At 41.0% G+C, this 16,552-nt stretch overlaps 2 protein-coding genes and 1 long non-coding RNA gene across 7 annotated transcripts in view; 2 read left to right on the top strand and 1 right to left on the bottom strand.

The window, feature by feature from the left end:
* LOC118386952 (E3 ubiquitin-protein ligase UHRF1) overlaps positions 1-7,722 on the top strand; it is a 48,495-nt gene extending 40,773 nt beyond the window's left edge. For both annotated transcript variants that reach the window (XM_035774999.1, XM_035774989.2), the window contains exons 13-17: positions 2,104-2,241; positions 3,705-3,825; positions 3,977-4,131; positions 5,884-5,982; positions 6,092-7,722. In XM_035774999.1, the coding sequence (XP_035630892.1) occupies positions 2,104-2,241; positions 3,705-3,825; positions 3,977-4,131; positions 5,884-5,982; positions 6,092-6,238 (660 nt within the window). In that variant the 3' untranslated portion in view covers positions 6,239-7,722. The remainder of the gene's footprint in view (positions 1-2,103; positions 2,242-3,704; positions 3,826-3,976; positions 4,132-5,883; positions 5,983-6,091) is intronic.
* The window catches only part of LOC127932183 (uncharacterized), a 45,378-nt gene that overhangs the window by 6,511 nt on the left and 22,315 nt on the right, over positions 1-16,552 (bottom strand). The window lies entirely within an intron of this gene.
* Positions 8,157-16,552, top strand: part of LOC118387410 (lysine-specific demethylase 4B) — an 89,095-nt gene continuing 80,699 nt past the window's right edge. For 2 of the 3 annotated variants that reach the window (XM_052526746.1, XM_052526741.1), the window contains exon 1: positions 8,157-8,323. The gene's annotated coding sequence lies outside the window, so the exon portion shown is untranslated. The remainder of the gene's footprint in view (positions 8,324-16,552) is intronic. The other variant, XM_052526748.1, reaches the window with a different exon arrangement.

Genomic DNA, 16,552 nt, shown 5'->3' with positions numbered 1-16,552 from the left:
TATCAGTTCTGTTATACTCACAGACAATATTTTTACAGTTTTGGCAACTTTAGTGTTTCCTATCCTAAGCTGTCAATTATATTCATATTCTAGCATCTTGTCCTGACAAAATATCCCATGTACTTTTCCAAAAATAAAAATACTGTCCCCTAGTCACAAAAAGTTAAGAACAAAATCTTATTTTCAATGATGGCCTAGGAACAGTGGGTTAACTGCCTGTTCAGGGGCTGAACGACCTTGTCAGCTCGGGGGTTTGAACTTGCAACCTTCCGGTTACTAGTCTAACGCTCTAACCACTAGGCTACCCTGCAGCCCCACAACAGGTGTGGGTAGACCTTACAGTGAAATGCTTACTTACAAGCCTTTAACCAACAATGCAGTTAAGAAAAATACCCCCCCAAAATAAGAAATAAAAGTAAGAAATAATTCAAAAGCAGCGATAAAATAACAATAGTATGGTTATATACAGGAGGTTCTGGTACAGAGTCAATGTGCGAGAGCACCGGTTAGTTGAGGTAATATGTACATGTAGGTAGTTATTAAAGTGACTGCATAGATAATAACAGAGTAACAGAAGCATAAAAGGGGTGGGCAATGCAAATAGTCTGGGTAACCATTTGATTTGAACACTTGAACCTAGACTTAGTGCTCCTTTACTGCTTGCCGTGCGATAGCAGAGAGAACAGTCTATAACTAGGGTAGCTGGAGTCTTTGACAATTTTTAAGGCCTTACTCTGACACTGCCTGGTATAGAGGTCCTGGATGGCAGGAAGCTTGGCACTATGGTGTTTGTTTTGTCCAGGTGGGAAAGGGCAATGTGGAGTGCAATAGAGATTGCATCATCTGTGGATCTGTTTGGGTGGTATGCAAATTGGAGTGGTTCTAGGGTTTCTGGAATGATGGTGCTGATGTGAGCCATGACCAGCCTTTCAAAGCACGTCATTGCTACAGACGTGAGTGCTGCTGGTTGGTAGTCATTTAGGCAGGTTACCTTAGTGTTCTTGGGCACAGGGACTGTGTTGGTCTGCTTGAAACATGTTGGTATTACAGACTCAAGATGGGGAGAGGTTGAAAATGTCAGTGAAGAGACTTGCCATGTTGTCAACGGATGTTCGGAGTACATGTCCTGGTAATCAGTTGACCTGTTTAAAGGTCTTACTTACTGTAATAGTTTGCAAGCCCTGCCACATCCGCTGAGCATCGGAGCCAGTGAAGTATGATACAATCTTAGTCCTTTATTGACGCGTTGCCTGTTTGATGGTTCGTCGGAGGGCATATTGGGATTTTTTTTTATCAGCGTCCGGGTCAGCAACAGCTCTACCCTTTTAGCTCAGTGCGGATGTTGCCTGTAATCCATGGCTTCTGGTTGGTGTATGTATGTACAGTCACTGTGTGGATTACGTCATCGATGCACTTATTGATGAAGCCAATGACTGATGTGGTGTACTCCATGCCATCGGACGAATCCCAGAACATATTCCAGTCTGTGCTAGCAAAGCAGTCCTGTAGCTTAGCATCTGCTTCATCTGACCACTTTTTTGTATTGACAGTCACTGGTGCTTCCTGCTTTAATTTTTGCTTGTAAGCAGGAATTATGGACAGATTTGCCAAATGGAGGACGAGGGAGAGCTTTTTCGCTCTTTTCCCCCTCTGGTTGCACATTGAACATGCTGGTAGAAATGAGGTAAAACGGATTTAACGTTTTCCTGTTTGATTATGTCCGTATACAGCTCATTGAGTGCGGTCTCAGTTCCAGCATCTGTTTGTGGTGGTAAATAACAGCTTTGAGAAATATAGAAACTCTCTTGGTAAATAGTGTGGTCTACAGCTTATCACGAGATACTCTATCTCAGGCGAGCAAAACCTTGAGACTTCCTTAGATATCGTGCACAAACTTTTGTTTACAAATATGCATTAACGCCACCCTTTTTCTTACCAGAAGCTGCTGTTCTATCCTGATTTTATTTATTTAAAAATATTAATAAAATGAATCTTTGTTGGTTGTCATTATGTCTTGTCTCTATATTAGTCACATATTAATACCAAGTGTAAATGGCATCTCCGTTCCATGCTGACTAAACAAAATGCCTGTCTCTCTTCCAGGTGGTGAAATACTGGCCAGAGAAGGGCAAGTCTGGCTTCCTTGTCTGGAGGTATTTGCTTAAACGAAATGACGAAGAGCCAGCGCCATGGACCCGGGACGGCAAGGAACGCATCAAGAAACTGGGACTCACCATGCAGGTAAAGCTAAATGGATTGTCTATTATGTAGCTTTTTCGGCGACCTGACACAATTTACATAGAAATGTGAGTTATAGATCTCATTGACAGCAAGTCTTAATTTAAAAAAAATGTAAGCGTGTCTTTCGGTTTTGTACACCAGCTGAAAAATATTATATATATATATTTTTTAAGAGACATAACAATACTTAGGTGCCGATATGTTTTGTGATTTGGTGTTCAAAACATTTTAGGTACACACCTCTTAGTACCAGGTCGGACCCCCCCTTTGCCACCAGAACAGCCTGAATTCTTCAGGGCATTTTACAAGGTGTTGGAAATGTTCCACAGGGATATTGGTCCATGCTGATGCTGTGGCATCGCACAGTTGCTGCAGATTGAACGGCGGTACAGGCATGCTGTGAACATCTCATCCCAAAGATACTCTATTGGGTTGCGGTCTGGGGACTGCGCAGGCCACTCAAGTAAACTGAACTCGCGGTCATGTTCCAGGCAACTTTTTTTCAGCTCCTCGATTGTCCAGTGTTGGTGATCGTGTGCCCACTGGAACCGCTTTTTAGTTTTTATCTGATAGGAGTAGAACCCGTTGTGGTCTTCTGCTGCAATAGCCCACACGTGACAAGGATCAGGTTGCGTGTTCCAAGATGCCGTTTTGCAAAGCACCGTTGTACGGTGCTGTAATTTGTTGGTTTGTGGCCCGCCTGTTAACTTGCACAACTTTTGCCGTTCTTTCGACCGCTCTCATCAACGAGCTGTTTTTGCTCACAGGACTGCTGCTGACTGGAGTTTTTTCTGTTCGTCGCACCATTCATCGGTAAACCTTAGCTACTGTCGTGTGTGAAAAGCCCAGGAGGGTGGCCATTTCTGAGTTGCTGGATTCGGCGCACCTGGCACAGACGATTATATCACGCTCAAGGTCTCTTAGGTCACTCGTTTTGTCCACTCTTGCGTTTTAATCGAACAGTAAGTGAATGCCTCTGCAGGCTTTGTAGCAAGACACGGTCAGGCGACTGTCTGTAGGAGTGATCAATTGAACAGGGTGGTGTATAAAAAAAAATATACACTCACCAGACGTCTGCTGCAGAGAATTACTTTTGACCAGTCGTGGTAGTAAAAGTACTGAACATGTTCGCTAACTTTAAAAAGATGGTGAACAAGCTACAGGATGAGAACTTTGACGCAGGTATAGCCAAAGCTACCTAGCTATTTATTTCTTTGCGAATTGGTACTTGGAGTCAAATATCAATATCGTCATAACTATAATTTTATAGAATTTAAATATTTGTTCTAATAATATTGTTTATTCCAACAACACAACGGTTTAGATTGTACCATGATTCACATTTCTTGTTTTGTGACTAACTGAAATTAGGTGAATGTGTTTTTTTTGCAACCAAGTATTAACTGTAGCTCAGGTTATTATGCAGTTTAAGCTCTTGTTTTGAGGAATATGTTTGGTTTCAGTATCCAGAAGGCTATCTGGAAGCCCAGGCTGCCAAGGAGAAGGAGAACAAGGAGAAGGAGAACGAGGAGGTAACTGAAACGCCCACCAAAGGGAAGAGGAAAAGAAAGTCTCAGTCTAATGGTGAGTGACTTCTTTAAAGTAGCTCTAGAATTATCTTTAACCACACAAGACAATGGTAGAGTTCAGATTTCCGACTGAGAATACAGCTGCAAATGTTTTAATATAATAATTTAACATGTCTTCTGACACACTGGTGGCCTTTTTGTTGCAGAAGCTGAAGAGAAGTCATCGCCAGCTAAGGGCACTCCCAAGAAGATGAAGTTGGAGGCTTACAAACTGACCAAAGAACAGAAGGACTGGATCAACGACGACGAGCCCAACAGGAAGGTGTGGGACGAAGCCATGGAGTCTCTGGCCCTTGGCCCGGTAAGAAAAGCCTTTCCAGATTTCACATTATTGGAATTTATTTCAATGCAAAGCCAATTGGTCTTTGTGACCATCTGAACTAGGGTTATCATGAGACATGTGCCACTATACTACTAGACCAGATTTCCTTAACAAAGCAATCTAAGCTCTTATGTAAAATATTGTGTGCTATAGCTTGTGAAATAAACACGTGACTGGGTGATAACAAGACAGTTTTTTCCATCATTAGGACTGTTCAAGTAATTAAGTCTGCTTTATTTCCTTTTCTTCCTAGTATTGCGATACGGATATCCGTAGAACCCTAATCTGAACCTTGTAATGCTGGTTCTTTCGATTGTCTTCATCCCTACACCAATATAAGCTTAGGTGGTGTATTAAAGCATGCCGGTAGAGCGACATGGATCACCCTGTAAAATGTCCAATATGTCACTTTTTTTTAGGGCGACGTGACTAAATTTGCATGGAAATTATTGTCTTGGATCTGTCGTTCTCATTGAAATGAAGTCTAAGAAGCAGTAGATCTGTTCTATATGCGCTATTTCTATGCTGTTTTTCTGTTTTGTACACAAGCTGAAAATACAATAACTGGTTATGGAAAATATATTTCACAGCAGTTTAGATATGGTGAACAATGATTCTCTACACCAGGGGTCTCTGACCTTGTTTTTTATTTCTTTTTTATAATGGTTAATTATCCATATTTGGCCTGACAGGCCCCATAATTTTCTTGTTTTTATTTTTTGTGGTTTGGGATAAACATTTTACTCAAAATTACAATTATTCGTAGAGGATCAACAAATGGATGTTCTGAGTCCATGTCAAATGCGTAAATTACATCAAAAGACAATTTGAGGTCTGGAAAAACAAATACATTTGGCTTTGTGTAAATCCCCTTTAATTGCGAATCTAGAGAGGAATGTGTTGGTTTTGATGTTTCTGTTGGGCCAACTGCTGCGTCACGTCATAGCAGAGTTTGTAAAACCAAAGGCCGCCCAGTTGATACAAATAATCATAATATAGTTCTCAAGTAAGCCTACTCTGCAGTTAACATTTAATTAAGGTGCTCAAGTGGCGCAGAGGTCTAAGGCACTGCATCTCAGTGCTAGAGGCGTCACTACAGACACCTTGGTTCCAGTCCCGGCTGTATCACAACTGGGCGTGATTGGGAGTCCCATAGATCGGCACACAATTGGCCCAGCGTCGTCCGGGTTTAGCCGGTGTAGGCAGTCATTATAAATACATTTGTTCTTAACTGACTTGCCATATTGAAATGAAGGTTAAATCAAAAATATAAAAGTTTTTCGGGAAAGTTTGTCTGCCCACAAGACGGTTATCATTAGCATTGCTAACTGGCTACATAAGGAGTGGTAAACAAACGTGCACACCAAACAGACATGCAGATACTGTTACGGTTATCTTTTTTTAAGCCAATAGTGGCTAACCAGGGGTGGGATAATGTAAATGTGGATATGTTTGGAGATTAGCCGGGAGCTTTGTGTATATGACAGTTTGTGATGGAATAAAATGGGGGAGAAAAACAAGGTGGATCTACCTGTTGGAGACCCCTGCTCTCTACATTATACTTGCTTGTTTTGTCACAAACTGAAATTAGGCTAACTAATAGAATTTTAGCAACCAGGAAGAAATGGCATGCATAAAAATAATTTTGTTTTTCAGCTTCTTAATGTCTCAATCTCCTCACTTACTATGGTTTGGGTACTAGGTACTTAACAGTTATTTTTGCATTTCCAGAAATTCCTGAGCAAAGTCGAGGAGGTTTTCTTGTGTATATGCTGCCAAGAAGTGGTATTTCAACCTATCACCACTGAGTGCCAACACAATGTCTGCAGGGTAAGTTGATCTTTGCTAACCTTGCACTGAGATTTTTCCTTTGCTTCCATTAAGAGCAATAACAATTTAGCAAGAGGTATTGCAAGGTGCATTTTTTCATTTATTTTAGGAATGCCTTCAGCGGTCTTTCAAGGCAGAGGTGTACTCTTGCCCAGCATGCAGGCACGATCTGGGCAAAAACAACCCAATGAGTGTCAACAAACCCCTCCAAGCCATTCTCAACCAGTTCTTCCCAGGATACAGCAGTGGACGGTGATAACTCGTTCCAGCTGCTTGACCAGCATGTGGACGACATGAACTATGAGGGCAGTTAAGCAGTACAGGCAACAACAACAAAACTTTTCTTAATATAATTAGCAAATGTAAAACGCTGTCTGTTTGGTCGCTGAAATGCCACCCCATCTTCTCCAGTCCTATTTGTAACGAACTGTAGCTATGAAACTGCCTTGATCAAATGTATCTTAACGTTCTTCTGTAACAATGCATTTTAACTTGACTTGCCAAAATCAATACACAAGTTGAATTCCTTCAAGCACATGCAGTTTTAAGATGTATACGATATGGATACTTCGCAGAACAATTTGTAATTTTAATCAATTGCATACATTTGTATTTAGAAAACACTCCCTTTATAGAATGTATATTTTATATTCTAAGTTTTATGTCCAATAGTACTGTTCCTAGCTTATGTATTTCCATAAGTGAAGCACAACTGATAAATCCGTTGCAACCCTGTTTTGAGAAAATGTCTTCCATATCCCGGGCTTGAGTTAATGTCCTGATCTTAGATTGTGCCTGCCATCGCTCAATGGCTTGTTTTACATGTAGCATCACGTGTTGCTGCATCCTTAACAACTTGTGCTTGAGTACATGACTGTGGGCTATAATAGAAGGAATGATGGGTTTGGATTTGATATTGAACCCTAAAGTTATTCTATTTTCTATAGAAATTATTTAGTTGTGGTGGATGTGATCATTTTACGTGTTGAATTAATTAACATTCCAGCAATGTACATACTTTAAAATGTATGTTTACTCTTTCAAAAAACTTTTTTTCATTTATTTTGCCATGTGTTATCTGATGGAGTTGAACATTTGATTTAAATTTGAGCAGAGCAAAAATACTCCACAGAAACGTATACCTTTCACTAATCTATGAAATGGCAGATTTTTCTATTTTGTAGTAATTATTTCCTAGTTGTAAAATGTATTTAACCTTAACCCTTTAACTGTGGTCTAAGCACATGTTTTCCATCTGAACAAACCCAAAGATGTAAAACCTGTAACCATTGTAGGGTTGAGCACAATTCGCCGTTTAGGTGTGCCACAACCTTTTGATTCATGGCAGGGCTGTGGAAAACATCTAGCTCTGTTGAACTTGACCGTAGCGGTTCAACAGAAAAATATTTAAGATCCAGAAATTTAATTTAGCTCAATTTCATATTTCTGCTTGTGTTTTATTGCAAAATGAATGCCAGTAGCTGCAGATGTTAGTAATATCCAAATATTTACAACATTTGCATACTGGAAATGTATATTTTCAAATTGTATATTTTTTAGCACATGTTTTAGTTGTTTGTAGTTTTAGAAGTAACTTGCTTGCACATGGTTTCCCAAGTGCAGAATTTTCCAATACATCTTCAACCTTTTTTTTTTTATAAAATAAAAATTGCAAAATTGAAATGTTAATGAGATATAAAGAATATAAATGGTGCCTTTTGATAAATATTATGATTACTGTCGGGTTTTTTGTGTTTTTTTTTACAATTAATGCATAGAACTAAGTATGTCCTTTTGAAAGTGCTTATTCGTTACGCTGCCGCATCTTACAATACATTTTTGGCAAGCGGTGCCTGGCTGAAATCCATAGGTTCTCTGCCATTTATGAAAATATGTACACGTCTTGTTGTAAAGGATGCTGCACTTTTCCTAATAACATGGCTCTATTTCGATCAAGTGTCAATTTCTTCAGAGAAACACCGGTCAGAGGACTTTTGATGTAAACCTTTATGTAACTCTGTTTCTGGTCAATTTAGATATTGCAAAATGACGCTTTCTTGTAGTTAACCCCTTCAAAACCGGATGTTGTGTTTGCTCTTGCTATTGGTTCATCTATCCATCTATCAACAAGATCAGCCAAATAAAACCTTTTAACGTATCCGGTGAATACCTACAAACATGGTCTGGCCAATCATTGCGCTGAAGCTCGAGAAGGAGGCGTGAGGCCGAGCTCGTCTGTGTGCAACCAACTAGCTTATGCTCAACGGTAATCGATTGTGTGGATTTTACAAAACGAGAAATCGATTGAGGAAAAAGAAAGGAAAATAATTTGCTGCGAAAGGTAATGTTGCATGATTTGCTTAATTTTTGGGGGATCAAATGCACTTAAATACAAATGTTATTTCCGATGTGATCTAAACAGTTGTAGCTAGCTTAAGCCAGCAGCAGCAATGGTGGTGGTTGTTTTGTTGACTTTTATGGAATGGGGAAGGCAGCCTGCGGACTGTGTAGCTGCGCACGGGTGGTAGTGTACAGGTTGTCAATTCAAATTAACTCATAACCGGCCATTCGACACTTACCGTTTGAAAGTTTTACAAACAGCTGACATTTTGCGTTTTCTTACACGTAGTGTAAGGACACCAATTTTAGCTAGCAAATATAGCTGTAAGAAATGTCAGCTGTGGTTTGCTAGCGCCAGGTAGCTAACGATAGCTTAGCTTTAATTGCATATCTCTGGCACCAAGGTAGCTAGCAATTAGTGCTAACACGAGTGACTCCACGCAATCGTTTGGGATTGATCCATACTTGTCATATTTTGTTTCTGAACCACTGTTCATTCTGAGTATCGAGTTTGCTACGTACGTCACGACGGTCATCATACTCGTGCACGCGAGCCATTTCTGCACGTAGCTATAGTTTGCGTCTACCTTGAACGACGTGCAAGTTATGCTAGCTAAGTAACGTTACAAATAACTCGAGTCCGTGATGCTATTCATGTCTACTTTCAATCTCTGTTCGGTTTTCCAGTTTAGTCCGTGTGCTAATGCTAGCTACAACTTCTAGCTCCTCTGTGTGAAGCTAGCCAGTCAGAAAACGTAATTGGCTTTAAGCTCCCCAGTTTTTTTCCTCCTTATTTATAGCCAGCTGTAACTGCCTGTGCGTGTCTCCTGTCATACCATATACCACATGCAGAATTTAGAAAAGTGTATGAGTGAATTTAAGAACAAGGTTAGTGAGTGTTCTTCAATGTCGCATCTCCATAGTATTTACAATCAAAATGAAGGAAAAAAATGGAATGCAGGTTATGTATAGTAATAACATCACAAAGAATTCTAAGAAGTGACAGGATAAAGTGTTTGTATTTTAGATTAAATGTGTTCTAATCAGTGATGCACCGATACGATATTTTTGGCGGATACAAATATCCAATATTTTCCTGGACAAAATTATACCGAAAATGTATTTCAATTTTTTTGCGGCCTTTTAAAGTTCAATAGTTAACACTGACGCAGTGGTCTAAGACACTTAATCTCCGTGCAAGAGGCCTGGTTCGAATCCAGGCTGTATTACATCCGGCCGTGATTGGGAGTCCCATAGGGCGGCACACAATTGGCCCAGCGTCGTCCGGGTTTGGCTGGGGTAGGCCATCATTGTAAATAAAAACAAATTGTTAACAGACTTGCCTAGTTAAATAAAGGTTACACACCACACTGACCAAACAGTTATTTTGTTGGTATTTACGTATGTCCCCATTACCAGTAAAACATAATCAATACCTTTTTCTTTCACTTACTTGCTGTGCTGTTTCATTGTTCTGTCGTTTCATTCTCAACCAGGATTTCTATGGAACACCGTTTGGGTCTTTGTGTGTCAAAAATAACACTGTTTAACATTATTTGACGTGTCAAATAAGCTTGTTGACTTATTAGGACCTGAATGCACGTCACATAATTTAACTCGTTCATTTTTTTAACTTAGTTATTACACATTGATTACACGATCACTCGTAGTTCATGTCACAACGATTCATTGATACCTATGCTATGATACTGGTAAAGTTGTCTCGTAGGTAGCTAGCTCATGGATGCAAACAATGTTCTTCCCCAAAAACATAGCAACACGACATCCGTTTCAGTAGCTATAGTTCGCTAGGTGTCATCATCGAAAATAACCCTAATTTATAAGACCGTTCTTATTTGATTAATGGTGGTCGAACCCATCTGTGAATCTAACCACAATAGTGGACTTTGCGGTTTGCCCTCAAAATAAAAGTATGGCGTAATTCTACTATTTGTATTAATTTGCATCACTGTCAATGACATGCTTTTATTTTGAAGGCAAACTGCACATTTCACTATTGTGCCTAATCCTTATCCTAGCTTCACAACACATAACCCAGTCCGGGTGAGCATAATTCCTAAACCATTGCTAAGAATAATGAAAAGGACTGCAGTTTCTACTGGTCATTGTTTTCAGGCTGATTGTATTGGTGCTAGCTAGGTACCAAGCTAAAGCTAGCTACACCAGAATTTGCGGTCGAACAAATGATGCTTTGTTACCAACGCAGTATTGTAAACAAATCGTTCGTGGCTGGTGTTTGCTTGTTTCGATTTTTTTATGTACAGCTTTGACAGTGCTACTGTATCTTTTTTGACACGCAAAGACCCAAACGGCATTCCATAGTATATATGTCGTGAAGCTAATAACAGTGACGCCATGACTGTGTTACTCCGGTAGGGCAACATCGGAGAAATAGCACACTTGGTAGTGTTAACCGGTGTTAGACCAGTCTGCGAAATCCAACATTACCCACGACAGAGAACGTTTCATTGTCAAGGGCAATGAATTCCATTATCTTGGCTTTAATGGATTTCGCCATTGAGTTGTCTCACTGAAATTTTGTGACTCTTTCAAATGACTGCTTGATCCACACAGCAGACATTGTGGGCTAGTTTAGGAATGCTGTTGCACGTATAGAGTAAAATTTTACTTGGCGTCATTGTCATGTGCATACCTATATAACGTAGGTTTGTCAGCTTTGACATCGGTTTTGCTTATCGGCGTTAAACTAGACATCAGCCAATGCCGATGTTGGCATTTTTAGCTAATATCTGCCGATTCCGATATGTTCACCGATATATCCTGCCTTACTAGTTCTAATACAGTTCAAGTCGGAAGTTTACATACACTAAGGTTGGAATCATTAAAACTCATAAACACAATGGGACCACGCAGCCGTTATACCACTCAGGAAGGGGACGCGTTCCGTCTCCTAGAAATGAACGTACTTTGGTGCGAAAAGTGCAAATCAATCCCAGAAGAACAGCAAAGGACCTTGTGACGATGCTGGAGGAAACAGACACAAAAGTATCTATATCCACAGTAAAACGAGTCCTATATTGACAACCTAAAAGGATTCTCAGCAAGGAAGAAGCCACTGCTCTAAAACCGCCATTAAAAAACCAGGCTACGGTTTGCATCTGCACATGGGGACAAAGATCGTACTTTTTGGAGAAATGCCCTCTGGTCTGATGAAACAAAAATAGTACTGTTTGGCCATAATGACCATTGTTATGTTTGGTGGAAAAAGGGGGAGGCTTGCAAGCCGAAGAACACCATCTCACCCGTGAAGCACGAGGGTGGCAGCATCATTTTGTGGGTGTGCTTAGCTGCAGGAGGGACTGGTGCATTTCACAAAATAGATGGCATCATGAGGGTGGAAAATTATGTGGATATATTGAAGCAACATCTCCAGACATCAGTCAGGAAGTTAAAGCTTGGTTGCAATGGGTCTTCCAAATTGACAATGACCCCAAGCATACTTCCAAAGTTGCTGAAAATGGCTTAAAGACAGCAAAGTCAAGGTATTGGAGTGGCCATCACAAAGCCCTGACATCATCCTATAGAAAATGTGTGGACAGAACTGAAAAAGCGTGTGCGAGCAAGGATGCCTCCAAACCTGACTCAGTTACACCAGCTCTGTCAGGAGGAATGGGCCAAAATTCACCCAACTTATTTTGGGAAGCTTGTGGAAGGCTACCCGACACATTTGACCAAAGTTAAACAATTTTAAGGCAATGCTACCAAATACTAATTGAGTGTATGTAAACTTCTGGGAATGTGATGAAAGAAATAAAAGCTGAACTAAATCATTCTACTATTATTCTGACATTTCACATTCTTAGAATAAAGTGGTGATCCTGATAGGGATCTTTACTTAAGACAGGGATCTTAAATGTCAGGAATTGTGCAAAACTGAGTTTAAATGTATTTGGCTAAGGTGTATGTAAACTTCTGACATAAACTGTAAATACTGTATTCTAGTGAATGCCATTTTATTTAACTATTGCTGTATACATGCTATTCTATCCTACAGACTAAATATTCTATATATGTACTGTCCATGTCTGTACACTGCTCAAAAAATAAAGGGAACACTTAAACAACACAATGTAACTCCAAGTCAATCACACTTCTGTGAAATCGAACTGTCCACTTAGGAAGCAACACTGATTGACAATAAATTTCACATGCTGTTGTGCAAATGGAATAGACAACAGGTGGAAATTATAGGCTATTAGCAAGACATCCCCAATAAAGGAGTGGTTCTGCAGGTGATAACCACAGACCACTTCTCAGTTCCTATGCTTCCTGGCTGATGTTTTGATCACTTTTGAATGCTGGCGATGCTTTCACTCTAGTGGAAGCATGAGACGGAGTCTACAACCCACCCAAGTGGCTCAGGTAGTGCAGCTCATCCAGGATGGCACATCAATGCTGTGGCAAGAAGGTTTGCTGTGTCTGTCAGCGTAGTGTCCAGAGCATGGAGACGCTACCAGGAGACAGGCCAGTACATCAAGAGACGTGGAGGAGGCCGTAGGAGGGCAACAACCCAGCAGCAGGACCGATACCTCCGCCTTTGTGCAAGGAGGAGCACTGCCAGAGCCCTGCAAAATGACCTCCAGCAGGCCACAAATGTGCATGTGTCTGCTCAAACGGTCAGAAACGGACTCCATGAGGGTGGTATGAGGGCCCAACGTCCACAGGTGGGGGTGTGCTTACAGCCCAACACCGTGCAGGACGTTTGGCATTTGCCAGAGAACACCAAGATTGGCAAATTTTCCACTGTCGCATTGTGCTCTTCACAGATGAAAGCAGGTTCACACTGAGCACATGTGACAGACGTGACAGTCTGGAGACGCCGTGGAGAACATTCTGCTGCCTGCAACCGGTTTGGCGGTGGGTCAGTCATGGTGTGGGGTGGCATTTCTTTGGGGGGCTGCACAGCCCTCCATGTGCTCGCCATAGGTAGCCTGACTGCCATTAGGTACCGAGATGAGATCCCCAGACCCTTTGTGAGACCATATGCTGGTGCGGTTGGCCCTGGGTTCCTCCTAATGCAAGACAATGCTAGACCTCATGTGGCTGGAGTGTGTCAGCAGTTCCTGCAAGAGGAAGGCATTGATGCTATGGACTGACCAGACCTGAATCTAATTGAGCACATCTGGGACATCATGTCTCGCTCCATCCACCCACAGACTGTCCAGGAGTTGGCGGATGCTTTAGTCCAGGTCTGGGAGGAGATCCTCATCAGGAGCACTCACCTCATCAGGAGCATGCCCAGGCGTTGTAGGGAGGTCATACAGGCACGTGGAGGCCACATACTACAGAGCCTCATTTTGACTTGTTTTAAGGACATTACATCAAAGTTGGATCAGCCTGTAGTGTGGTTTTCCACTTCCATGGGTTGATCATTTTTGTGTGATTTTGTTTGATCATTTTTGTGTGATTTTGATGTCAGCACATTCAACTATGTAAAGAAAAAAGTATTTAGTAAGAATATTTCATTCATTCAGATTTTGGATGTGTTATTTTAGTATTCCCTTTATTTTTTTGAGCAGTTTATATCCCATCATATAAAGTACTAGTCATAAGTTTGGACACACCCACTTATTCAAGGGTTTTTATTTTTTACTATTTTTTACATTTTAGAATAATTGTGAAGAAATCAAAACTATCAAATAACATTAAAGGAATCATGAAGTAACCAAAAAAGTTTTAATCAAATCCAAATATACTTCAGATAGAATCTTCAGATAGCCACACTTTGCCTTGATGACAGCTTTGCACGCGCTTGGCATTTTCTTTACCAGCTTCGTGAGGTAGTCACTTGGAATGCATTTCAATTAATAGGTGTGCCTTGTTAATTTGTTGAATTTATTTCCTTCTTAATGCGTTTGAGCCAATCAGTTGTGTTGACACGGTAGGGGTTGTATACAGAAGATAGACTTATTTTGTAAAAGACCAAGTCTATATTCTGACAAGAACAGCTCAAATAAGCTAAGTGAAATGACAGTCCATCATTACTATATGACATGAAGGTCAGTCAATGTGGAAAATTTCATTAACTTCGAAAGTTTCTTCAAGTGCAGTTGCAAAAACCATCAAGCGCTATGATGAAATTGGCTTTCATGAGGACCGCCACAGGACAGGAAGTTCATTAGAGTTAACTGCACCTCAGATTGCAGCCCAAATGAATGCTTTCTCAGAGTTCAAGTAACACACACATCTCAACATTAACTGTTCAGAGGAGACTGTGGAAATCAGGTCTTCATGGTCAAATTACTGCAAGGAAACCACTGAAGGACACCAATAAGAAGAAGAGACTTGCTTGGTCCAAGAAACACGAACAATGGACATTAGACCGGTGGAAATCTGTCCTTTGGTCGCATGAGTCAAAATGTACGATTTTTGGTTCCAACCGCCTTGTCTTTGTGAGACACAGAATAGGTGATTGGATGATCTCAGTATGTGTGGTTCCCACTGTGAAGCATGGAGGAGGAGGTAATAATAATAATAATATATGCCATTTAGCAGACGCTTTTATCCAAAGCGACTTACAGTCATGTGTGCATACATTCTACGTATGGGTGGTCCCGGGAATCGAACCCACTACCCTGGCGTTACAAGCGCCATGCTCTACCAACTGAGCTACAGAAGGACCAGGACCAGGAGGTGTGGGGGTACGTTGCTGTTGACACTGTCAGTGATTTATTTAGAATTCAAGGCAAACTTAACCAGCATGGCTGCCACAGCATTCTGCAGCGATACGCCATCCCATCTGGTTTGGGCTTAGTCCCACTATCATTTGTTTTTAAACTCGACAATAACCCAACACACCCAGGCTGTGTAAGGGCTATTTGACCAAGGAGAGTGATGGAGTGCTGCATCAGATGACCTGTCCACCACAATCACCCGACCTCAACCCAATTGAGATGGTTTGGGATGAATTGGACTGCAGAGTGAAGGAAAATCAGCCAATAAGTGCTTAGGATATGTGGGAACTCCTTCAAGACTGTTGGAAACACATTCCAGGTGAAGCTGGTTGAGAGAATGCAAAGAGTGGCTACTTTGAAGAATATATTATTAGTCTTCTAAATTAGAATTGTTTTTCATAGTCACTTAGGATCAGTCAGTGGCCACACCCCTGTGAGCACAGACATCCTTTTCTACTCCAGTATAAAACCCACTTCCGACAAAATTTACAATAGACCAGAAAGCATGAAGCGGTAGCTACATGTTGGAATATAAATCCCTACAAACCAAGGAGACGGATGGTGTGAACTGGACGTCACGAATGGTTAAACACTAAAGACCAATATATTGTTACAGAAGGAACTAATCCTAGATGCCCTTAACCAGTCTGCAGCTGAAAATGTGCATAAGTCTAGGATGAGGATACGGACAACTGCGGAAGCATCTATTCTAACCGATCAACTCCAGGAGAATGGTACGTCTGGAGTATCCATTACAACACACACTATCCAGAGCCCGCTGAGAGAACTACAACCACGAAAGACCTTGGGACTTCTGATGGACGCAACCAGAGACTCTCTGATGAACTATTATACAGCAGACGGACCGGAGATCACAGAGGGACAGCAAAGGCATTTTCCAACGGGGCTATACATATGGGTGAGTGTTTTTTTTTTTTTTTTTTTTTTTTTTTTTTTCTTCCTCCCCCGCCCGAGTAGCCTCGCCCAACCATCTAGTGTTCAGTGAAATAACAACACAATGTCAAATACAGGTAGCCTAGTGAAATAATTAACATCCAATCATATTAATATTCTCTTGCGGGAATTCCACTAACTGTCCGTATGTAGCCAAACATAGCTGCTGCTCATGTTGGTATCTGTACTAATGGTGCAAAAGCCATGACAGGGAGACAGCAAGCAGTTGCTCCCGACGCCACTTGGGTACACTGCAGCATCCACTGAGAGGCTCTTGCTGCCAAGGGAATGCCTGACAGCTTGAAAGATGTTTTGGACACTACAGTGAAAATGGAAAATTCAACTTTGTTAAAGCAAGGCCCCAGAACTCTTTGTGTATTTTCTGCACTATGCAATGATATTGGCAGCGACCATGTAACGCTTTTACAACATACAGAAGTGCGCTGGTTATCAAGGGGCAAAGTATTGACACCTTTTTTTTTTTAATTGAGAGACGAGCTTAAAGTTTTCTTTACTGACCAGAATTTTTACTTGTCTGACCGCTTGCATGATGACGAGTT

This window comes from Oncorhynchus keta, chromosome 1 (assembly GCF_023373465.1).
Source record: "Oncorhynchus keta strain PuntledgeMale-10-30-2019 chromosome 1, Oket_V2, whole genome shotgun sequence".
Taxonomy (NCBI): domain Eukaryota; kingdom Metazoa; phylum Chordata; class Actinopteri; order Salmoniformes; family Salmonidae; genus Oncorhynchus; species Oncorhynchus keta.
Note: the sequence above shows the minus strand (reverse complement) of the source record. Positions and strands in the feature narration are given on the sequence as shown.